Source organism: Peromyscus maniculatus, chromosome 1 (assembly GCF_049852395.1).
Source record: "Peromyscus maniculatus bairdii isolate BWxNUB_F1_BW_parent chromosome 1, HU_Pman_BW_mat_3.1, whole genome shotgun sequence".
In the NCBI taxonomy this organism is placed as follows: Eukaryota; Metazoa; Chordata; class Mammalia; order Rodentia; family Cricetidae; genus Peromyscus; species Peromyscus maniculatus.
The window spans coordinates 190,598,447-190,623,712 of NC_134852.1; the positions used below are offsets into that span (position 1 = coordinate 190,598,447).

General features: G+C 43.5%; 1 protein-coding gene across 4 annotated transcripts in view; it reads right to left on the reverse strand.

The window, feature by feature from the left end:
- Positions 1-6,097, reverse strand: part of LOC102916804 (protein FRA10AC1 homolog) — a 29,458-nt gene extending 23,361 nt beyond the window's left edge. For 2 of the 4 annotated variants that reach the window (XM_076563010.1, XM_042263094.2), the window contains exons 1-4: positions 5,872-6,051; positions 3,527-3,606; positions 1,836-1,931; positions 1,669-1,714 (exon numbers count right to left, since the gene is read on the reverse strand). In XM_076563010.1, coding sequence (XP_076419125.1) covers positions 1,669-1,714; positions 1,836-1,931; positions 3,527-3,606 — 222 coding nt within the window. In that variant the 5' untranslated portion in view covers positions 5,872-6,051. Of the gene's footprint in view, positions 1-1,668; positions 1,715-1,835; positions 1,932-3,526; positions 3,607-5,475; positions 5,500-5,871 lie in introns of those variants that run through there. The other 2 variants (XM_042263088.2, XM_076563009.1) reach the window with 2 other exon arrangements.
- Positions 6,098-25,266: the final 19,169 nt, after the last annotated feature.

A 25,266-nucleotide genomic window follows, 5' to 3' on the forward strand; every position in this document is an offset into this window, starting at 1 on the left:
TCGCTTCCAAGGCCTTCTCCTCCTGATTCCTTACACTAACAACTCCAATTTTGGGCATTATATATAAATACAAATACAAGCTTGTGAAAGATGGTGACTGACAGGAACACCAGGGATTGTCCTTATGTTGAGCTACATTCCCTAAGCTTTCTTTTTGCCTCATCTATCCTATATTTGGAGATGAGGCTAGCAACTTGAAAACACTAATAGGCACAGACTGAAACTATTACAACAGCCTGCCCTTCCTCACCCAGAGCCTGCCCTCCCTCACCAACAGCCAGATCTCCCTAACAACCTGACCCCCCTCACCACCAGCCAGATCTCCCTAACAACCTGCTCTCTCTCACCAACAGCCAGATCTCCCTAACAACCTGCTCTCTCTCACCAACAGCCAGATCTCCCTAACAACCTGCTCTCTCTCACCAACAGCCAGATCTCCCTAACAACCTGCTCTCTCTCACCAACAGCCAGATCTCCCTAACAACCTGCTCTCTCTCACCAACAGCCTGCTCTCACTAACAACCTGTTCTTCCTCACCACCAGCCTGATTTTCCTAACAACAGCCTGGCCTTCCTCACCTTTAAAAGGCCAAGAGTCATTCCAGGAAGATCACTGTTTTGTTTTGAGACAGGGTACCACCATGTAGCCCTGGGTGGCTTGGAACTTGCTACACAGACCATGCTGGCCTCAAATCCAGAGATTTGCTTGCCTCTGCCTCCTGAATGCTGGGACTGAAGGTGAGCGCCACCACACCCAGCAAGACCACTAATTTTTAACATAACTACTCCATTGTAGCTAAACAACCAAGAAAAAAAATACAAAAACAAAAAACAGCACCTATACTTTCATTCTCGCTGGGTGCCCTAACACCTTCAGTGAGGGTGTCGGAGACGGCAGACCATATGTTTAAAGGTTTATGTGAAAAGACCCATTTGGAAGCGAATCCAAGCTTCCAATGGGTTAGGAAGTAAGAGATTAAAAAAAAAAAAAAAAAGATCCAGGACACAACAACTTGAAGGAATGACAGGAAAGTGAGTGATGTGACTCTAGTGTGAGGCTTCCTTTCCTCAGTCCTGGCCTGGGAGCAGACACGCACACCGCAGGTCTTGCCTGGCTCCTCCTGTCTCATGGCCTGGGAGCAGTGTTGATGGTGGAGTAGCAGTGCCGTGAACCAGTCGGACCGACTCAGCTCAGTCTCCAGTCACACCTGAGGAGCAGGGTGACAGCTGGCTGGGCATGGCACGCAGGCAGGTTTAATTTAAAACAGAAGTTCTGCAGAAAATTTAAAACAGCTGAGAACCAGGTGAGAAGGGGATAAATTAAAATGATACTACAGAAGACAAGACCAGAAAAGGGAAATTTGGAAAGCCTGGCAAGAACAGACTGGGACATCTGTAAGTTCGTGGACTTTTTAAGTCTGTTTATAGAACAAAAACTAGTACTTTTCATTATTTTAGTCTAAGTTTTTCCCATATATTAGCAACAGAGAATTATACCTGAAAATATAAACAGTAAATATCTACAGCATGATTACTAACCTGTAAATATAAAACTGGTCTCTCTGACTTGACAAGATTTTCATTTTAAAAAATTAAAAAACACAATAGATTAACAAGCAGACTTTGAAATATTCTATTAGTTATAAAAACAGAACTATAAAAAGGATACAGCATCCATAGCTATGAGATGAAACCTTCTATTTCTTGCTTCTTCCCTGTTAAAAAAAGTTTAAGTAAATTCAAATATCCATACTTCATTAACATAATGAAATCTACTTGTCCCAAGATTATAAAACAGCTTAAACTAAGGAATGTCCTAACACCAAAACACCACACCTGTCCAGCAGGTCCGCAGCGACTTGCTTATGGACCACCTTTCCGTGTTTTTCTTTTTGAAATGGTTTTGTAAGCAGCAACTCATCTTCGACTGTCCTAGTGTATTAAGAAGAAAAATTATTAGAACAGTTCATTTTTCTTGAAGGATACAGACTAACTTTTCACATGTTTATGATTGCTCAGCAATATTCCACCAATGACCTGCACCTCAGCTGTGGCATTTTAAGGCATAAAGGTTCCTATAACTACAACTGAACTGTAGCATGAATCTTAAAAGTTCTTATTAATAAAATCAAACCTGAGGCCAGTTATTGGGGTGAATGCTGGAAGACCAGAGAAGCAGAACAAGCCATGGCTTTCTCATCTCGACAGTTCCTCAGCTGATCTTGTTTCCTCAGACTGGAAGCTTCTGTGTCCTCATCCCAATGGCTCTCAGCTGAACTGCTGCTCGAAAGCCTGAAGCTTAACCAGCTAAAAGCTTCTAGTTTCTGGTTTTCACGCCTTATATATCTTTTTGCTTTCTGCCATCACTCCCTGGGATTAAAGACTCACTTCATGGGATTAAAGGCTTGAGTCACCATACCTGGCTGTTTCCAATGTGGCCTTGAACTCACAGAGATCCAGAGGGATTTCTGCCTCTGGAATGCTAGGATTAAAGGCGTGTGCTACCACTGTCTATTCTCTATGTTTAATATTGTGGCTGTCCTGTTCTCTGACCCCAGATAAGTTTATTAGTGTGCACAATATTTCGGGGTACACAATACCACCACACTGAACACTTGGTCCCCAGCTGGCCATGCTATTTTAGCAAGGTGGGGCCTTGCTGCAGGAAGTGGATCACTGCCGATGGATTGTGGTTTCATAACCTGGGCCTCACTTCATTCCTGCTGTTGGCACAACGTGTCCAGCTTCTTCCTGCTCCTGTCTCCAGATGTTTCCCCTGACTGTACCCCTTCCTGCTGCCGTCTCCAGGTGTTCCCTGACTGTACCCCTTCCTGCTCCTGTCTCCAGGTGTTCCCTGACTGTACCCCTTCCTGCTCCTGTCTCCAGGTGTTCCCTGACTGTATCCCTTCCTGCTGCTGTCTCCAGGTGTTCCCTGACTGTACCCCTTCCTGCTGCTGTCTCCAGGTTTTTCCTGACTGTACCCCTTCATGCTCCTGTTTCCAGATGTTTCCATCCCTGACTGTACTCCTTCATGCTGCCGTCTCCAGGTGTCTCCTGACTGTATGCCTTCACGCTGCTGTCTTCAGGTGTCTCCCGACTCTACCCTTTCTTAAATCCTGAGCCAAAACGAACCTTAGAGTTGCTTCTTCTCAGGCACTGGTTCACAACAAGAAAAGTAACTTAACACATAAGTTCAAAGAATTAAAGACTTAACTTTAAAAGATTCACTGACATTTTGCACCATAATTCTATTTAATACTTAGAAAATGGAAAAGACAAAACAAAATGGCTGCTTCTAAGAAGGTCCTAGTTCATCATCCCTTTCAATAAATCCCTTCCCAACCAAACTTCATTTTCCCCACGACTATCTCCAAATTTAAATCCATTTATTAGTGTAATGAATAAAACCTCACTTGCTACAGCAGTTGTTTCCATATGCAAACTCAATCCCAAACCTTTCAATATTATTTACTTATACCTCATGTCAATCTAGAAATAATGTGAACTACGGACCAATAAAGACTTACTTTTTCTTCTTCTTCTTGCTGGATTCTCCACCTTGCTCATCATCGCTAAAATCAGAGTCATAACCTCCATGCCCGTGCATCTGCAAAAGAGTAAGAAGTCAGCTGTGTAGACCCTGAGCTGCCAAATATTCAGGAAACACAAGCATGGAAACTAAGCGATCTCAAAGAGCACAAGGTTTGTAAGACAGGGCAGGAAGATCATGGCCTATGGGCTATACATCCATCTAGAACTTTCGCTCCCTTTGAAATAACGGACTGATAGTTTAGAAGTGCACAAATGTTTTCTACCTTTAATTGCTGTTAAAGAAGTTAATCATTGGCCTTTTTTCCAGTGAAACCTAACCCTGGATGCTGCAAAGTGGCTGGATGCAAGGGGCAGTAATGCATCACTTTCATTTGACTCTTAATAGTTACTGTGTAGTATGTTAACTCCTAAAGATGTTTCAGCCATCGACAGACCACTGAAAATATTTATAAAGGTGTTAAATTATCGCCCAGTACTTCAACTACACATTTTATATGTGTAGATATGCCTAATGTGCCAATACCATTATATTACAATTATCTAAGTAATAATTACAATAACGTGATGTATAGGCTTACAGCCTAGAGAGAGAGTAGTTTTCAGGCTGCCTGTGGTGTGTGTGATTGCTGTACCACTGAGTAAATATACTCTGTGATGGTTGAACAATGAAGAAATTGCCAGAAGATGTATTTCTAAAGTGTCTCTCTTATATAATCACTTTGTCATAGACACCGTGCTAAGTACTTTACAAACAATGCTTTTGATTTTTCAAGTTAAAAACAAGTACTTATATTTTAGGAATGAGAAGAGTCAAGGGTAAAATCAATTTTACAAAGCAAAAAGCTAAACTGATCTGCTTGATTCTTAAGGCCCCAGTTTCAATCGTTCCTTGAGAATATGATTAGGTACAACTTACCAGAATTAAGTGTTTGTAAACAGTACACTGTCAACTGATTAAAAATCTTCCCTTAAGTTTTTAAACATGAGTTTTGTTTTGTTTAAAGTTTCCTCAAAATAAATTACCTTACCCCTTGGCTTAGGCAGTTTTATTGTTAATTTTTAGATTGACATTCTTGGAGTTGCTGAAAAGTCTCAGCTGTCATCAGTCTGAAAAGACATCTGACTCCTGCATTACACAGAACCTGCGACACTCACGAGCAGGGGTACGGAAGGGTTTATTTCCCTACTGTATGTCATCAATGTTCAATTCCTGAGGCTGAAAGGAGCCAGTCCAGGTCAGGTGACAGTATTTTTGGTTTAGTATTTGTGTCAGCAAGTGCACAGAACTTGGGGCACACATTAATAGCATCACAGCTGAAAGGAACCAGTCCAGGTACAGTGGCATTAACTTTAGCATTTGTACAGGCCAGTACAGCTGGGACAATGCTTGTAGTCTCAATTAGACTACCTTATGTCGCTCCATCTCTTGGGGCATTATTCACCTGTTAAAGAGGTAGCTATGTCAAATCGCTGAGTTCTAGGGGTCTCTGTAATTCCATTTTCAAACTTAGGGGTGTGCGTGTTTATATCTCTCTTCCCTATCCCACCAACTGCTAAAGAGAAGACCACAGCCAAGCCTGGAGACACAGGTTTCAGAATTCAGTCTGGCACAGATGCTTTTCATTTATCCTTCTTTCTTTTTTTCATTCTTTGTCTCTTCCTTCCTTCCTTCCTTCCTTCCTTCCTTCCTTCCTTCCTTCCTTCCTTCCTTCCTTCCTTCCTTCCCTCCTTCTCTCTCTCTCTCTCTCTCTCTCTCTCTCTCTCTCTCTTCCTCTCTCCCTCTCTCCCTCTCTCCCTCTCTCCCTCTCTCTCTCTCTCTCTCTCTCTCTCTCTCTCTCTCTCTCTCTCTCTCTCTCTCTCTCTCTCTTTCTTTCTTTTTTTTAAGTGTTCCTTGATCTCTCTGGGCCTATGTTTCCCCACTTACGTAAAGGTTAACAGGAGGCCAGACCTCGCAGGAGTAAACGAGCCACCAAGCTTAGAGGGTTTGGGACAGTATCTGGTACAGTAAGCCCTGTAACTATGAACCAGTAGATCATCTCGACCCCTCATCCCCGACATCACCTCCCTGCTCCGACTCCCCCAATAATTTTCCTCTGGCAGCTTCCCCAACCCCATAAGCTACCTTAACTCAGTAGCTTCACTAAAAAGCTCTCACTCAAATCATGCTATCAACCGACTGGAGTGAAGAAAGTATCGAGAACGGGGTGCATCTGCTGCCCCCAGAATCTGTCAAAATAAAGATGACAACCAACCACTATGAGGAACCAGTTTCAAAGTCCTCTCCAACACCCACTACGCCCACGGCCCTCCTTGCACACACCCCTTCCCTTCCGCTCCTCTCTGCCTGCCAAGTTCGCCCCAAGAGTCGCGGCAGCTGCAACGACGACCCACGGCCTCGGCGAGCCGCTGCAGGTCTGCGCCGGTCCTACCGAGCCGCACAGCGACGCCTCCCGCGCACCGCCGCCGCCCGCCGCACGCCTGTCCCTACGGGTACCGCCTGGGAGCAGCTTCCGGCCGGCTCGGAGGCGTGTCACATCTACTAGGCACCGATCTCTAGCGCGCCGACTTGGTGTTGCAGCCAGAAAGGCTCGGGGGGAAACAAGGACGGCGGAAGAAAAAGCCCGGAAGAGGAAGCGGAGGCTGCCGGATTTGGTCCCTCGTTTTCTCCCTTGGCCACCTCCCTTTCCCTCTGGGGAATCCAGCATGTAGTACAATGTGGCACTGCCCGCAGCCCAGCCCACGTCCTTCATTGGAAAATATATCTTGCTATAGAAAAAGCCCTGCCTGTCTCCTGCGGTCCTTTCTCGAGTAACCTTAGTAACGCCTCCACGGAGCATCCTCGCCCAGCAAGCGGCTCAGCCTCAGATCTGCCTTATTACCCTCCTCTTCCCCCAGGAAAACAGTGCTCATAATTAGAACAAAAATAGCTTCTCCGCGTTCCGCCACCCACACAATAGATACTGTTCCAAAAGCAGTACTGGCGGCTGAAGAAATCGAATTGGCGAGGAAAGGAAGAAAGGAGGAATGGGAAAGATTTCACAGGGTGGCGGATTCTCGGCCAATAAGCGACCTGGCGCATGCGAAAGGGCATCCAAAATAGAATTTAAGGCAAAATTAAATTATTTTAAGCTCCACTAGTTATTCCTGTATTTTGCTTATCCTCCACCGTGACGTCCCACTCCCCTTTCCACTGGGTTCAGATCTTGTCTCCCTCCAGGAGCAGCAATTATTCATCTCATCCTTCGCACCCTACAGGAGCTACTAAAACATTCGTTGAATAGGACTGGCATGCCTCTGGTTTTCACAGCAGGCCCATTTTAAGAAAAAGTTTGGCACTTAATACACATTGATTTTTACATCTTTAATCCTAAACCGTAGATAACAATATCCCTGTCAGTCAGTACCAGACTTCTTTTCATTCCTGGCAGTAAATTGTAGATACATCCTGATTTACCCAGAGCAGTGAGTGTGATCTTGTTAGTTCCATGATTACAAATTCATGTATTTCAAGATGCATTTGAACTATACTGCGACAAAAATATTTCCTTAAGAAACTAAAGACAACAGGAAGCCTCCTACTTCACTATTATAATACATTGAATTATTTTGTGAAGCAGCCATTTTTGATAAATATCTAAAAACCAAATATTTTGTTCTTTTATTTATTACTACTAAAGTCAAGAACATCTATACCTTATATCCAACTCCTTTATACAATATTCGACATATATTAGCACTTTTGTTTCTTTTTTAGCATCTTTTATTTGTTACTTAATTTTGCTTTTCTAACAACTCTGTGCCACTATTGTAGCCCCCACATTTAAATTTTTTAATTTTGTGTGTGTGTGTGTGTGTGTGTGTGTGTATGTGTGTGTGTGTGTGTGCCTGATCCTCTGTATGATATTACATGTGGAGGACAGAACTCTGTGTGGGAAGCCCTGGAACAGTAGTTCAGAGTAGTGTGGGCCAACTATTGTGGGTACTGGGAACCAAACTCTGGTCCTCTGAAAGAGCAGCAAGCCTTTCAACAGCTTTGCCAAATGTGGTGGTTTTGAATGAGAATAGAGACTCATACATTTGAATGTTTGCTCCCCATTTATTGAAATGTTTGGGAAGGATTAAGAGGCGTGGCCTTGATGGAGTAGATGTGGCCTTGTTGGAGGAGGTGTGTCACTACAGTGGGCTTTGAGGCCCACTATCTGTCTGTCTATCTATCTATCTATCTATCTATCTATCTATCTATCTATCTATCTATCTATCATCTCTATCTACCCTCTACCTGTGAGAGACCCCCCACCCCAGTTCCCCCTAAGGCCCGGAGAGCTGAGGAAAGGGACATCTTAAAATAGCCAGAACCAAGTCAGTTCCCCATTCCCAGACAGGGTGAAGTCAGAAGTTTTAAAAGTACGAAATCAGACTGTCTGGTGGTAGCTAACCACGAGATGCCCCCCTCCCCTGAGATAATAAGACCAAATTTTGGAGATGGGCTGTAAAACTCCTGACAGAGCAAAAAATAAGATAAAAGTCCAAACTCAGGAAAACTGGACCAATCAAGGGTGGACCCGTACTAACCCCCTCCTCTCTGAAGAATTTTGTGGTTTTTGCTTCAGAAGCTAATCTCCCCAAGAAAGAGGAACTCTCCTCCCTGCCTCGCTGCGCCGGGCACTGCGGACAAGGGTTCCTTGCTAGCTCATATTGCGCCAAGAAGTAAACCTTGCTATTGCATTCTGGATATATCTGGTCTCCTGGTGGTCTCTTTGGGGGTCCTAATCTGGGCATAACACCTGCAGCCTGTAACTTGTGGATCCATTGTGAGCTCTCAGCTAGTAACTTGTGAATCCATAGTGAGCTCTCAGCTACTGGTCCAGAACCATGCCTGTCTGCCACTAAGTTCCCCGCCATGATGGTTATGAGTTCCCCCTCTGAAACTGTAAGCAAGTCCCCAGTTAAATGTTTTCTTTTATAAGTTGCCTTGCTCATGGTGTCTCTTCGCAGCAATAGAATGTAAGACACCATCTCTCCAACACATGCTTTGTTTACACGTGAGGGAAAGAAGGACAGATCCAACTCTGCAAGTCGATAAAGGTTTGGAGCTGGGTGGCCCTTTCCTTCCTACACAGTTTAGCTCCTATCCCTCAGCTCATGTGGGAAGTAGCTTCTGATTTGATATGTGTTTCTAGTTCTCATTCAATCAAAGGTTTCCTTTTTTGCTTTGAGGTCAGCAGGTACTGGAGACATTAAATACAAAATATATGCTATAGATAGATCACATAATCTGAATTTGAAACAACACAGGACATAAAACCTACCTGATGGAAAATGTCAAGTAAGCAATTACAATTCAATATTAAATGATACAAGCACCGGTTAAGTACTTGCTCTGGGCAGGGCAGTCGTTGTGAATACAGATATGTAAAAACCACTCCTTTATCTCAAAGTCTGGCTAGCTAGAAAGACAGAGCATATAAAAAAATAAAATTAATGTATTTGATCATATACCATAAGGATATGGTATATGAAAACATGTGGGTCCCAGGCTTTAAGCTGTGTTAATGATGTTTACAAACATGTAAATATGCACTGATGTTATGTAACCTAAAGTAACAAAATGCTATGGCAGATATGAGATAATGGTGAGAGAAGATGTGTGATGGTGGTAGTGGTGAAATATCAAGTTATGTTTTTAATACCGACCATGAATGCAGAATTTTTAAAAAGGAGTGGTGAAGGACAGGGCTGCCCAGCTCCAAACCTTTATCAACTTCCAGAGTCAGATCTGTGCTTCTTTCTCTTATGCATAAAACAAAGCATGTGCTGGGGAGATGGTGTCTTACATTCTATTGCTGTGAAGAGACTCCAGGAGCAAAGAAAGAGAGAACTTGAGGGCAGATTTAGAATGTTCTTGAATGCTAGGCTTTGGCATTTGGTTAGTGCTAAAGGAGAGTATAAAACACAGGGTGGAATTTTAGCTGGGCAAGGATGTGAAAATCAGTTTAGATGTATGTAAAGGGTCCGGCATCATTCCTGGCTCATAGTAAGGGTTAATAAGTGTTTGCTGTTGTTTTGAAAAGGAGACACTATGTGTAGTGTTTTAATAATATAGTATCTCTTTAACAGAATGCAAAAAAACAGGAGGCAGGGGGGACAGCGAGGAGTTTGTCAGAACAGATGGCAGGCAGTGTTGGGAACTGAGAGAAATAATTTATTCATTGAAGGAATAATGGTAGAAGTTGTGGCCAGTTGAACACACATGATGATGGATAGAGGAACGAAAGGTGTATCTAAAGCTGAGGAGACTGAAGGATTGTAAGCATTCTAATGGAGCCTAGGAGAGTTACTTAAAAAAAACAACCAACCAACCAACCAACCAAACAAACAAACAAACAAAAAAAAAACCACTTCCTTGATGAAAAGATAAATTTGCTTCGGGGGAATTTGAAACTAGCAAAGCACACAAAAATGATAAAATACATCTTCTGTGAAAAACTTTGACATTTTCATACTTTTGTTTAGGCACTCTCTATCTCTTTATTCTTTTCTAAAGATTTTTAACTCATTTTTATTTTATGCATATGATGGTTTTGCCTCTATGTATGTACATTACATGCATGCAGTTCCCAGAGAGGCCAGAAGATGGCATCAGAACACTTGGCACTGGAGTTACAGACAGTTAAGATCTGCCATGTGTGTACTGGGAACTAAACCCAGAGGCACTGCAAGAGCACTATATGCTCTTCACCACAGAACCATCTCTCCAGCCTGTCTTCTTATAGAGCCCTTCTCCTCTCAATCTCTCTCCGGTGAGCATAATATCATGACTGTCTTCCCCTATCGAAAGCTTCCCTGACTTCACAGTCAACTAGAATTTCCCTGGAGTCATGTTCCTGCCACTCACAAGCTAGGCAACTCTGGCAAATTATTTCACTCTTAATTTCCTTACCAATAAAATGGGATGATATGAATAACTGTATTACAAGGATTGATGGAGTTTAAAATGAAGTGATTCAGATGAAATGATGCCTTGATAATAGTGACTATAATAAGTTCTCCCTGAGAAAAGAATCCAAATACCAACAGAGAATAAGTTTAACTATTAACTGCTTCTCAAGTATGGCCCAGAAATAGATGAATACATATACAGTCCTGTGGCTAACAGCAGAGGATTCAGTATGGTCTCTTTAATAAATAGTTCTGGATCAACTGAATAAAATAATATTGTGTGAGACTTCTTTTCTAGGGAAACATAATTCTCACCCCTGCTACTCATTCCAGATATGGAACCAATGACATATCAAAATAACAATACCACCAAAGTCCAACTCAGTGATCCAGTGAGTTTACAGAGCTACTTAGAGGAGATGGGTGAGGGGTTACTTGCAGGAGCACAGACAACCCAAAGACAGCTACATCATTAAAAGCTCGCCCCAGCATGGGTGATGACTCCTGGAAGCAAGAATCCTGGAGCTCTCTGCACAACTTACAGGCAGATCAGGAGGTCAGCATCCCCTTTCCCCAGCAGCATATAGCCTCGAGGAGAGAGAGGCCTTGTGAACCTGATAAGTTCCAGGTACTTCTTGAGACTTGGGAGTTGTTTACTGCCTGAGCCTTAATGAGCCTTCCTTCAGAACTTACAGAGACTTGAGTTCCCTCCAGGGTGGAATATTTCAATTTGGAAGAAATTGGGGCTGAAGAGATGGCTCAGTGGTTGAGATTGCACAGTGCTTTTACAATGGACCTGAGTTCAGTTCCCAGAACCCACATCAGGCAACTACCAACCATCTGTGACTACAGCTCCAAGGGATCCAGTGCCCCCTTCTGGCCTCCTCCAACACCTGGACACACACACACACACACACACACACACACACACACACGAAAAAATAAGTCTTTAAAAATAAAAATAAATCATTCAATTTGGAAGAAATTGCTGAACAACATATGGTTTAAAAAGTTAAGCTTGATTCCTACCTTACACAATACACAAGTCAGTTCTAAATAAAACAGGAAAACATCTTCATGGTATTTTTAAATATTTTTCTTAGAGCCAGAAGACTTTCTTAAATAGAATGCACAAGAAATTAACCATAAGGAAATAAGTTAAGACTTCTGTTCACTTAAAAGATTTTTATTAAGAAAATAAAAAGTTAAGTTGCAGGTAGGGAGAAAAAGTCTGATATATACATTCACATATGTATTTACAAATACATGCATACACACATATATCTGAGCATGTATACATAGACAATCAATCATAGAACCCAAGTTTGGTCCCCAGCACCCACATGTCAGCTCACAATCATCTGTAACTCCAGTTCCAGGGGACCTAATGCCCTCTTCTGCCCTGGCAGGCACTGCACATATATGATATACACACACACATGCAGGTAAAACACTCATGCAGATAAAAATAAAAACAAATAACTTGCTTTTAAAGGCATTGAAAAAATGTATTACATTAAAAGCAGAAGCCCCGTAGGAAGAAACAATAGCAAAAAACTTGAAGGAATCATTCATAGAAGACAGCAAATGCCAATACATATACAGCAAAGCACTCATATTTACTGTTACTGGACAAATGCAGATTACGAACACAGAACACATGATGCACATGTTGGTTAGCTATATCTAGTCCTTCCACATTGTAAATATATTTCAAAGCAATATGCTGTGCAGGTAAGTAGATAAAATTTTATTCAACAATTTGAAAAAAAGCAAATGAATGTACAGTCTTGCTATAAGTCATTTGTGAGGTCTAAGGAACAAGACTAGAAAGGGAGGAAGACATGGGGTGAGTGCTCTGAGAATGGAAATGGTCTGTCTGTGCTTATGATATGAGTGGCTCTTTTACAAATATGATTTATATACTTCTAGGTATATGTGCTGTGACCAGTGAAAAGTTTATATTAAAATACGTGTTTATAGCCAGGCGGTGGTGGTGCACGCCTTTAATCCCAGCACTCGGTGGGCAGAGGCAGGCGGATCTCTGTGAGTTCGAGGCCAGCCTGGTCTCCAAAGCGAGTTCCAGGAAAGGCACAAAGCTACACAGAGAAACCCTGCCTCGAAAAAACCAAAAAAAATAAAAAATAAAAAATAAAAAATAAAAAATACATGTTTATAATATCTATGATAGATTTGTCTGTATGTCTGTAACTGTCTATGGCTCTTAACAACTTTAACTGTAAATGAAAGTCTTGTCAAAGCAATTTCAAGCATGAATAAACAGTTTGGAGAATAGGTAGGTAGAATTTAGCGTGTCCTCAGAAATCATATCACACAAATGTTCACATAACCAAAACCAAACATCCTGTAGGCACCAAGACAGAGCGAGGGGGAACTCTGTGAATGCTGCGAAAACATGGCCAGTACCCAGAAGACCTCGAACTTGGCAGAGTTGGCTGGGACTTCACAAGCCCAGATCTTGACGGTATCTAGGGAACCTCCGCAGTAAAGCTCCGCCCTTGGATAGAGAGATTGGGTGCAACCGTATCCTTTGCCAGCTGGCCAAAGGTCGGGCACTCACTTGTGTAAAAGCCCGGAGGAAGCTGCCGTTCAGGCTGGGGTGAGTAAATACTTCCATTTGAATGGGCAACCATGCAGAGACAGCAGTACACCAACTACCTACATGAATTGATTGTAGTTTTTAGGTCTGTTCCCAGGAGACGACGGAAGAGACGGGCTGTCTGTACAACCCTTCTGCGAGGCAGCAGTGGTTGAGGGACCTTGTGATCAAGAGATAGGAGGCTACTTAGTGTACAGATGAGACAGAAGGCAGAGCTCAGGAAAAGTAAATGTCCTTGGGAAACTGATGCGCTGAGGTTTTTGTCATCTGATATCTAAGGCTGTCAAGGTTTTAAGCCTCACCAGGAACTGCTCTGGGGAAAGGCTAATGTGGGAATGAAGGGGACTGTGTGCTGGGTCCCTGGACCTTTCTTCAAAGGCTGACTAGGCTTGGGGCTCTGGTCATGGGTCTCTGATAAGTGGAGCACAGTAACAGGCTATATAGTACCTTATGGTGAGCAAGAACAGGAACAGACCCAGGAAGCTACGGAGACACCAGAAAGGAGCCTATCCTGAGAAGGGAAACCAGAAACACCTCAGAGATCAAGGACTTCTGAGATCAAAGACTTCGTGTTAGAAATGCTTAAACTACAGGAATTAAGTCTATGCCCCAAGTTAAGTTAGCTTTGTGTCCTGAAGGAGTATGGGAATGTTCCCTCAGGCCTCTCATACCCACAAATGACTCCCAGTAGCCTCTCTTGGTATATAAGAGATAGCAAGCATTGAGTAGCATGTGTCTTCACAATTTATAAGCTCTAAGTTGGTCATGAGGCAGGTGCACTTGCACAAATAAACAAGATGTCCAGCTAAGTGTTTAAGGGCACAGAAGACAATTGAAGTTAATGACATCAAGTTATGAGACAAGTTAGCATAAGCTGGATGCGATTTCTCCCAAACGATGTCTTGACTAACAAAGTCTCTGAAAGAAAATCTCTATTTCCTCACTGTGCTGGTACTAGAGGAAATAGTTGGCTGCAGGAAATGGACACACACACAGAAAACGTGAATGACTGACTAGGTCAGGTGAATAGTGAGGAGTAGACAGGAGATGGCGAGCTCTGGCTTCCCTTCACATTGACCATACGAAAGTAACAGCATCCAAAGTAATAGCTGTTTTTATAAACACATATTGAGTACCATACTTCATTGTCTGGGATTTTGTTAACCAGTTTAGAAGACATGCAATACATACAGGCCAGAATTGTTGGAGAATCCATTTTTCAAGAAAAGTTAGAAATCTGGATTTTTAGATTCAATATCTTTGATATTGGATATTCTTGATATCAATATTCTTGATACGGGCTTTTAAACACAACTTTACAAATCAAAGTAAAGCCCTCTGGGAATGGAACACTAATATGAGCTGAGTTCTGTTCATAGGCTACAACTCTCCTTCCAAAGGGGAAGTCCACTGCCTTCAATCTGGTACTGGGCCTTTAGGGTGGACTCCAGAGTATAAGACAGGCTTCTGATAAGCCAGACGTGGGAACCTCTTTAAGGGAAGAGTCAAAAGAGCTGGAGTGATGGCCTAACAGACAAGAGTGCTGGCTGCTCTTCCAGAAGATCCAGGTTCAATTCCCAGCACCCACATGGTGGCTCACAACCATTTGTAACTCTTTTTAGGGGATCCTGCTGCCTCTTCTTCCTCGGCTGGCTGTGGTACACAGATGGATATGTAGGCAAAATACCATAGACATAAAAGAAAATCAAAACCTAAAGCTTTAAGAATTTAAGGAAAAGAGGGCTGTCCTCAAGCCCTGGACTAAAGCCTGTGCTGCCTCAGAAGAGAAAGCTGTCACCCAGATTGGAGGGAAACCATTCACATCTCAGAGCACGTTGACAATGTTAGGGTTTAGCTGCATCCTTTGATGCTGTAAAACAGGGTAAGCATTTAAGGAATTCTTCTCTTCCTTACCCCAGATTTTCTTGTGTTCTGGAAAACAGCTTACCATCAAGAATCTCTATTTCCCATTTGCTTAAATAAGACAACAGAAAGGCTGTGATAGTTGATTTTGATTGTCAACTTGACTGGAGTGAAAGTGATGTGTTTGGGTGTCAATTTGATCTAGGAGACAAACCTATAACTGTCAGTGCCTTGCCAGAGAGATTCAGCTGCAGTGGGAAGACCTGTCCTGAATATGGACAGCACCATTCTGTGAGCTGGGGGTCTCAGACCAAACAAAACAGAGAAAGTGAATGGGTGAATACTAGCATCTCAGCTCCCCTAAGCTTCCTGACTGTGGACGTAATGTGACCAGCCTCCTCACACTCCTGCCCCATGCCTTCCCTGCTGAGATGGACTATACCAAACTTTTGAACCAAAACAAATCCTTCCTCCCTTAAATTGATTTCTGTCCAGCATTTGTCACAGCTGTGAGAAAAAGCGATATAAAAGCAAATCCACCCAGACTCAGCAAATCCCTCTCTTGGTCTCATAAATGATGGGTGGAACTGCCTATTTATTCCACTGCTCCCTGACAAACTAAAGTGCTTGTTAGCCAAACATTGGTTAGCATTTCTCCTTTCTTCAGATGCCTGCCCCCGAATGTTGAACACCCTCAGTCTAGCCAGCACACAGCCTCTCCCGAGTGAGACATTCTGATGTACTACCCCTTTAAGCCCTTTGTCCTATTTCTCCACACTCTGCTCTTCCCAGCTGTGTTTCTTCATCTCTGTAAGAGTCCCCTCTGTGCCGGACTCCTCAGAGATCCTATGGTAGCAGTGTTCTCTCTATTGCAAGAGTCCCCTTTGCAAGAATCCCTCTCCCCCTGATTGTAAACTTTTTTAACTAAATCTCCTCCTGTTAAGGTCAGATTGGCTTATTATTTAGCAGCGTCCTTATGCGTGCTAATCTGTACAGCAAAGTTACTGACATACAGGCTATTGTTGAAAAAGTTCTCTTTAAGGACACAAATCTTAGCTATGGGTGTCTGCTCTCACAGTAGGAATTGGGTATCCACTGAATTGACCCCATTAGAGAGGTACTATCACTCAAGAGTAAGATCACTGCTCTTCCCTTGGTAGGGGCAGCTTCCACACCACCACATTGAACAACCAAAAATCACCCACCCCGCCTCTCTGGAATGTGGGCATAGTGTTCTTTAAATTACTTCCTGTTATCTGGGGCAACAGCATCTTTAGGGGACCCTGAGAAAATTGGGGTGATGGTCAAGTCCTGGAAGAGGTAGCTGTTGTCCAGTGTCTGTGTGATGAGAAAGTGCAGGGCTTATCTGAACTCCTAGAGTAGTCTATGAGGCTGGATCATCTTGGCTATCAGCTTTGAAGTTGTTCTAAATGAAGATTTTTTTTTTTTTTGAGGAACCTGCAACAGAGGTATTCTGAGAGGCTGGATCACCTGGTCTACTTGTCTTCATTGGTGTCTGGTCCTTTTTTCCCCCTGAAAACATACAAACTTTTAAGGTAACATACATATCAGCATTAACACAAGTATGGAATATGCAGTATGCACAAATCAGCTAAAGATGATTTTCTGCTCTATGTTGGAGCAAGTAAAGGACATCTGTCAATTTTATAAGTCTGTTTGGACTGCATAGCAAAACTGTAATATAAATCTCCATCCATGCGATGTATGGTTGGCATGTAATAATAAGTCATGAGGACTCTGTGGCCAACAAGATTTATCATGTCTCACTTAGTCTCAGAAATGTTCCCATTAAAGAAGGATCAGCATACATGTCATCTGTCTTGTGGTTTTTCTTGATTTCTTCCTTTCTGTAGGCAGCCAAGATTTTCACGAGGTCTCCCTCATCAAATCTGATCTTTATTCATTTTGAAGAAATCCATAGCTTTTTGTTTCCTGTGGAAACAAAAGCGTAACCTCTCTCCCAATGCAACACATTTCTTGACTTCCATTCTGAAGTTAAGACATCCTTAAATATAAAAGCAGGTTTAATTTAGGAGATTTTTATTCCACAATCCAATGTCTCTCAGTAGCTGTTGCTTTTTTTTTTGTTCATTAGAATTAAAAAAAATTAAAGTTAATAAAGCACTATACAGAATACAGACATCCTGTGTCATAATATTTCCCATCTTTATGTGGCATATATATATGTGTATATATGTGTGTGTATATATATGTGTGTGTGTGTGTGTGTATGTCTATGTATGTATGTACATATATATTAACTTTACTTTCTCTTTAAAGACTTTATTATTATTAAATTTTTTCTGTGATTGTCTATATCCACATTCTTTTCTTTCCTCAGCATCTAAGCACATTTTCAAGCATACTATACTTGTTCAGAGGTTTTCTCAGTCTAGATGTACTTTCTGTGCATCTGAAGCCTTCTCTGATAATGTGAGCCAAACCTTAGATGGCCAGGCCATCTGCCAAACAGCTCCAGTTAGCACATGGTGCTGGCTCCACCCCCCTCAGGTCTGTAGGCAGCAGCAGAAGCCGAGACAACCATCCCAGCAACACCTAACCATCCCAGCTCTGGGAAGTTGTTGGTCCCTATGTTGCAGCAGGCATTTCTACCTAGTGTTTGGCCTCTTAAAGGAGCAGCACCTCTGTACACCACAAGTACTGGGCCTGCTTGGGAAACAGCAGTTACTAAGAATCTGTGTCCGGCTTGGGATACTTTCCCCCCCCAGCTTTCTCAGACTCTATGTGGATATATGTGGCCCCACATTGGGTGCCAAAGTTGTCAGCTTCCTAGTCAGACATTCTTGGACTGCCAGCATTCAAATAATGACACAGAGACTTCTTATCAATTATGAATGCTTGGCCTTAGCTTAGGCTTGTTCACAACTAGCTCTTATAACTTAAATTAACCCATTTATATCAATCTATGTTCTGCCACATGGCTTGTTACCTGTCCTCCATACTGTACATCTGACCATCAGAAGGTGCCTTAGGCAGAGACACATTTTCACAGTGTACGAAAAGATTATTCCACAACATCTCCCCCCACCCCCCTACACACACTCTCTTTCTTTTTTTTTTTTTTTCATTTTGTGACAGGATCTCCAGGCTGGCCTTGACTCATGATCTTCCTGCCTCAGCCTCCTGAGTACAGAGATCATAGGTATGCACCACCTCACCTGGCTTCACATTACTTCACCTTTGGCTGCTGTTAGTAATGCTGCTATGGTCATGGTCATTCAAACATCTGGTCAAATCTCTGCATTCAGTCTTCTGTATTTACAACTGGGGTAGAACTGTCATATCATGTGGAGATTCTAGGTTTAATATTCTAAGAAACCACCAACCTCTTTACAATAGTAACAGCACCATTTTACATTCCCACATTGTCCACATCCTAACCAACATTTATTACTCCTTTTAAAAATGACCATTATAGACATCCTAGCATGTGTGAAAGGTTTCTCACTGTAGTTTTGATTTGTACATTCATGTGACCAGTAACACCAAGCACATTACTGAAATTATCCTGAAGGAGGAAGGATATTCTAGATAAGTGTGTGGTGGCTTAGAAGAAAATGTCCCCAAAGAGAATGGCACTATTAAATGGTGTGGCTTTGTTGGAGTAGGTGTGGTCTTATTGGGGGGAAGTGTATTACTGTGGAGGAGGGCTTTGAGGTCTAATATATGCTCAAGCCATGCACAGTGACTGAGACCACTTCCTGTTGCCAGCAAATCAAGATGTAGGACACTCAGCTACTTCTCCAACACCATGTCTGCATGCATACCACCAGGTCACACCATAATGATAATGAACTAAACCTCTGAAAATGTAAGCTAACCAAATAAAATGTATTACCTTTATAAGAGTTGCCATGGTCATGATGTCTCATCACAGCAACATAAACCCTAACTAAGACAAAGTACATGCATACTCCTCCTTTTGATTAGATGACACTGAAAAGGGAATTGGAATTTCCTCTGGAATCTTATGCAGCGACAGAAAAATGCTGAAGTCTGTTGCTAGCCAGAGGAGGAATGTGGTTTGTCAGGATGACTTGTCAGACCACCCTGTGGGAGAAGCCCTGTAAGACAGTGATGGGCCAGTGAAGGGTGAAACCAGGATTCCAGCAGAGCTGCTTAGCTCTGCATATCTCTTGCTCTCTACTTAAACCTAAACCTCAAGTCAGGACTCTGAAGATGGTCTTCAGGAGCAGGTCACTGGTCCTCTCTAGTTATTTCTCTTCCCAGTGGAGCTACATTGAGTAAATCTCCTACCTGGGCCTCTCACTAGGACTTGACTTTCTAATTGGCCTGCAGGAGATGGGAAGCTGAGCCTGTTAGGACGGCCCAGGTGTCACCAGAGGTATGTTATTCCCTTCTGGCTTCATAGTTTGCTGATAAGTTAATTTTAAAACAGAATTGGGAGGAGGCTCAGGAACAATTTTATTAGTGTTTGAAAGAAAACCAAGGCAGGAAATCTGCAAATCTCAGCAGCTTTGGAGAGGAAGGAGGTGAGAAGAGGAAAAGAAAAAGGCACGCTTTCTTGAGTTAGGGTCTGAGAAAACCAGCTGGTCTGCAAGCAGCTGTATGGCAGGAGGAGGGCTTCTGAGAAAGAGTGAGGCAGTCCAAGGTGTCAGGAAACGCATGCTTAGGCTTTTGGCCAATTAAAACAAGTCAGAAAAAGGCGGGGGTGGGGGTGGGGGGTGGGGGGTGAGAGGTGGGAGATGCATTTCTTGCCAGGCTGTAGATCTGAGTTCAGAAGGCGCCCCATCCCAGGCTTTTCTGTTCTCCATCAAAGGAGTCCACCAGGGGCGCTTGTTCAGAGATAGAAACAAACAGAAGGGAGAACACGCCTCAGGATGGGAGTGGCTGAGTACTGGGGGGAGGAGCCGAAACTAAGGGCTGAGCCACAAGGTGTGCACCCCTTCATGGGACATTCACGTAGCATCTGTCTCCCTGGTTTATAAGTCAAGGACTTTTCTGCCGCCTGATTTAGTTATGTGAAGCCAGATGGGGAAAGGCTTCTGTTCTCTGCCAGCTTGCTTCTTTCCTGTTGATCCCAGCTCTTGCTCTCTTGCCAGGAGAGCTCCTGCCTTGACCCTAACAACTTTGGTAACATTTTCATATACGTTGTATAGTCTTTGGAGAGCTGTCTAGTCAAGACCTTTGACCATTTTTAATTGGTTTTTGCCACTGCTGCTGTTGGTATTGTTGAATTTAGTTCTTTATGTATTCTGGACACATATTCTAGACGTGATTTGCCCATTTTCTCTTCCATTTTGTAGGAGACTTTTCATTTTCTTGATAGCATCTTTTAAAGCACAAAATACTTGATTTTCATGAAGCTCAGATTTAAAAAAAAATACTTTTAAGAAGCCAGGATTGTGACTGTGTACAAATATGAAACTAATGTGTCAGAGATTTTATTTTACTAGCTCATGAAGCCATCAGTAAGATGTTAAGACTGGTTTGAAGAAGAATTTTAAGAGCACACATTGGCAGTCAGGAAAGCTAGTGTGCATTCAGACATTGATGTAAAACTGGTTGATAGGCACAGGGAACATGTCCACTGCCCCTCTCCTGGGCAAAGCCTCCTGGCATCTTTACACACAAGGATCAGTTGTGTCACTATCGGTTTCCTACAGCATTGTAAAATAGTTCAAAGGCAGTAAATTCTGAGCAACTCAACCATGTGTGTCGGTCAAAGCAAACAGGGAAACATTTTTTTTTTCCTTTTCTTTTCTTGGGGGTGGGGTGGGGTGGAGGGAGCGCTACTCCAGAGTCTTTCATAATTTGCCCTTTGCCCTCCAATGCACTCTCCACACTGCACACAGCAGGAACACTCTGCTCTCCACTGCCTCTGCCTTTCAGCACCAGGCTAGCTACTGGGGACAGTTTGCTGCAGCTCAGCGGCTGCGGCCGGCTGCGGGGTGGTGGAGTTTGATCATGCAGCCTGTCCTGCTGCATTTGATAGCTCTTATGAACCAGTGTTGTGCTGGAAGGGTTGTGAGGCAGCTTGGTCTCACCCCTGCGAGCCTTACTCTCCAGATGGAGGCAGGAAGAAGTAAATCGAATAATTACAAGCTGTGATAAATGCAAGGAAGGCAAGCAGTTGCTGACACGGGATCACACACACAAAAAAGGGACCTCTAACGGGCTGCCAGGACAGGCTGCTCCCAAGAGAGAACACGGAAGCTGAGACCTGACAGGTAAACGGGAGCCAGCCGAAGCGGATGGGTAGGAGTGGCAGGAAGTCAGCCCAGCAGCGAACTCTATAGTCTGTCCTCACCCTCTGTGCTTCTAGGGACAGGACTGGAGAGGCTGCAGGTACTTCTCCTGCCCAGGACCCAGAAGGGCCAAGTCCTGCCCTCCCAGCAGCTTAACTGGCTGGTTTTCAGTCTATGCTTCTAAGAAGATGTCAAAGAAGAGAAGTCAACCCTTCTCAAGCCAGCTCCCCTTCGCCCTCGGTCAGTGCCCTTCTGAATCCTCCTGTCTGCTAAGGGAAGCCTGAAATAACAGGGCTGAAACCACAAAGACCATAAAAGGCTTTCCAAATGCAAATGACTGGGAGAGTCGGCACATTAGTGTGACAGTGTAAAATGATCAGCTCTTTCCCGCTGAGCTGATTTGATTAGAAAACTGCAAAGCACAGAGGGATCTTAGGGGACGAGGAAAGGCCAAGAACGGGATGGGGGTGATGCAGCAGCAGGGTCAATGTCACCTGCCTCACAGCTAAGTCCTGGACCCAGGCTGAATGAAGCGCATCTCTGTTCCAAAATCAGTCCGTGCGGCTCCACGGATCTCACCAGGAGGTTGGCACTAGAAGGGCAAGGTTGGGAACCATCTGCCCAAGTTGGAGCCATGCCCCAGGGGACAGACAGCAGAGGAAGGAGCAGGAGAGTCTGGGGGCAGTGATATAGGCAGGAGAGGAAGTGGGAGATGGAGAACAGAATTGGAGAGCCCTCAGAACTTGGGGGGGGGGGGCTGTATCATAGCAACCAAAGGGAAGTGTTTAAAGAAAGGATGCTGCCAATTATGTCAATACAGAGGACTGTTTCTCAAAATGTGGTTCTGAGAACGCCCACAGCAGAGTCACTCAGGGCTGGTAAGAATGCAATGGGTGCTGGCAATGTCTGCTTCAGACCCTCTGCCATTGAAACCAGAACCGAGCGATTTAATAGGTATTCAGGGTCCCTCCTGCTGCCTCTAGAGTTCTGCTGTCGACGATTTTACTAACCTACATCAACTTCTGTGCAAAATGTTAAATGGAAAAACACCAGAAATAAATAATTAATGAGTTCTAAATTGTTTGCCGTGGTTAAGTATATTATAATAGAATCTCAGCCTACCTGGCTGTCAGGTCCCAAAGAAACTCAGGGAAAATGGCTGAGGTGCCTATTAGCACACAAAGCACATACTGACCGTCCCCTCTCTCCCAACACAAGTACAAGTTACAGAGTCCTGGCTCCTTTTAGCTCTTCTCACCATGGTCCCTACCCTGAACATCTTCATTCCAGGGACTTTACGTTCCTTCCCCCAGATTCTCTTTTTATTAACTCTGCCATTTTGGCCACAAGCTCTCTGTCTCTGTCTCTGTCTCTGTCTCTGCTCACTCTTGGCTCTTTTGGTCCACTGGCCCCCACCCCTCCTTCTCTTTCTCTCTAGCTTCCCCTGCACCGCGGCCCAGTTCAGTCTGGACTCTTCCAGATGCCTCTGGCTTTACTCCCCCTCATATCCACAATAACATTCTTCTTCTCAACCATGCCTTGTAGTCATCACGTCCTCATTTGATTTACTGGCTCCAACTACACTGGTTGTATGAACCGTCCCTACATCCAATGTATGCACACTGTATATGTTACCTGCCTGTTGTCACTGAGTGGGGCCCTGGCCCCCATTATCACATGAAATATTGTACCAGAGTATTTTATGTTCAAGTAACGTTTGTTTTACTTTAAAAGTCCCCAAAGTGCAATAATATTGGTGTCGGCAATCCAGACGCTCCAAAGAGAAGCGGGACAGTGATTCTTTTAAGTAAAAATGTAAAAAAATTCTTAATACAGAAAGGGAAAAAAATGTACACTGAGGTCAGAAAGATCCAGAAGAGTTTTTGAAAGCAAGAGACCATATTCACATTGTCAGGTCCAAGTTCTGGCATTAAACAAATGCCAATATTCCTCAGGAATTTGTGAAGCTGGTTCCCCCTCTGCAAAGGAGCCATTTCCCTTACCACTGGCAGAAGGGACAGATGGCTGTCTGTGGTACCTATTACCATACGAAGCACACGCTGGCCACTAGGCTCCCTCGGTATCACCAGTGCCTGTTATACATTTCAGAGTCCATGCTGGGATCCTGGCTCTTCTCACCCTGCCCTTTATCCTCAACTTCTCCAGCTCCTGGGCTTCCCTCCCCCTCTTCCCTCCCCGCCCCCCAGCCACTCATTTCTCCTTATAACCCTGCTATTTCAGCGACACACCCTTCTTGATCTCCTTTGCCCACACTTCCTCTGTCTTCCTCTCTCCCTCTCGATCTCTCAGATCTAGTCTGCTGGCCATATTTACTTTCTCCCTCTGCTCTGGACTCTTCCAGATGCCTCCGGCTGTACCCTCTTTCCCATCTACAATAAAAACCTTTTGCCTAACCATAACTTAGAAGGGTCATGTTGTCAGTTTATAGTTCTGGTGCTGAAACCCTCAGTTTATAAACATATCACATTTTTCACAGTATGGTGATGGTTTCTCTATTTTATTTTTTATTGTCAGTCTCTTAATAGCTTAATTTATAACTTCACCTTTACCATAGTATGTATGTATGAGGCAAAACCACAGCAAACATAAGGTTGAATGTTATGTGCAATTTTAGTCACTGATCGGGGGCTTGGCATCCATCTTCCATGGATATGGAAAATTTCTGCAGCTGAAGTGTTTTAAAACATTGGGCTATTGGGTAAATTATTTGTTTTCCCGGAGTCTGTTTTGTTTGTTTTTATCCATAAAGCAATACCTAATTCATTCATAAGGTTGACTTAGGATACCTGTCACGTAAGTTATCTCTGTATATAAGCTATGTAGTGCTTAGTGTATGCCTGCAGCAAAATTGGAAAATAACAGTTATTATATAGTAAAGAAATTCACTGGGGGCCAGTGAGAGGGCTCAACAGGTAGGGAGGCTTGCTGTGCAAGCTTTAGGGCCTGAGTTTGATCCCTGGAACCCAGGTAAAGGTAGAAGGAGAGAGCAGGAGAAAATTGCCTCCATAAAATTGTCCTCTGACATCCATGCATGTGCCATGGCACCATGTCCTACCTCTCTCTCTCTCTCTCTCTCTCTCTCTCTCTCTCTCTCTCTCTCTCTCTCTCTCTCTTACACACACACACACACACACACACACACACACACACACACACACTTTTTAATTAAAAAGTAAATCCCATTGGGTATGAGAAGAAGTAAAGATTTTCTAGTAATTAAAATGGAAATAATATGGATAAAGACTCAAAAGAGCAGATGAAGATTATGAATTCAAAATGAAAATGTGCAGTAGGAGAAAGGGTGGTTAGGTTGATAGGGAGGGTTATACTTGTGAGAGGAAGTTTAATTAAACAGCAGAGACTAGGGGGTGAGTGGAAGAAGTACCAGTAAGGTTTCTGTGGTGCAGACACTATAAGGAAGCCAACAGGACTGAGAGCTAGTTCACAGAGAGGATGAGAGGAAAGTTCCAAGGATGGACACTAGATTGCTCATGGGAAGCTAGCCACTCTGTCCTTAAGAATCCAGGAAGGATTTATTGTAACAGCCACCAGTGTGACCCCAGAGCAAACTCCACCCTGGAGCATGATAGATATGCACTTAAGACAGCACCCTAGTCTTACTGCATCTGGAGGGCATGCAGAGCAATTTGTGTGTGGGAGACTGTTTTGGGGTGTGTGTGTGTGTGTGTGTGTGTGTGTGTGTGTGTGTGTGTGTGTGTGTGTGTGTGTTCATGAGTGTATACATGCATATGTACTTATGTGGGGTCTAGAAGTCCATCTCAATTTTTGAGAAAGGATCTCTCAATGAACCCAGAGCTCATTGGCTAGATTTTCTGGCCAGCAAGCTCAGGGAATCTGCCTGCCTCTGGCCTGCTTCTCCTCACTCAAGCATTGAGGCTACAGATGTGCACCACCATGCCTGGCTCACATCCACACGCTTGTGCAGCAAGCACTTTATCCAGTGAGTGGTTACCCCAGCCCCCAGTTGGTGTTTGAACAAGCCCTCCAGGTGGTCCTTGTA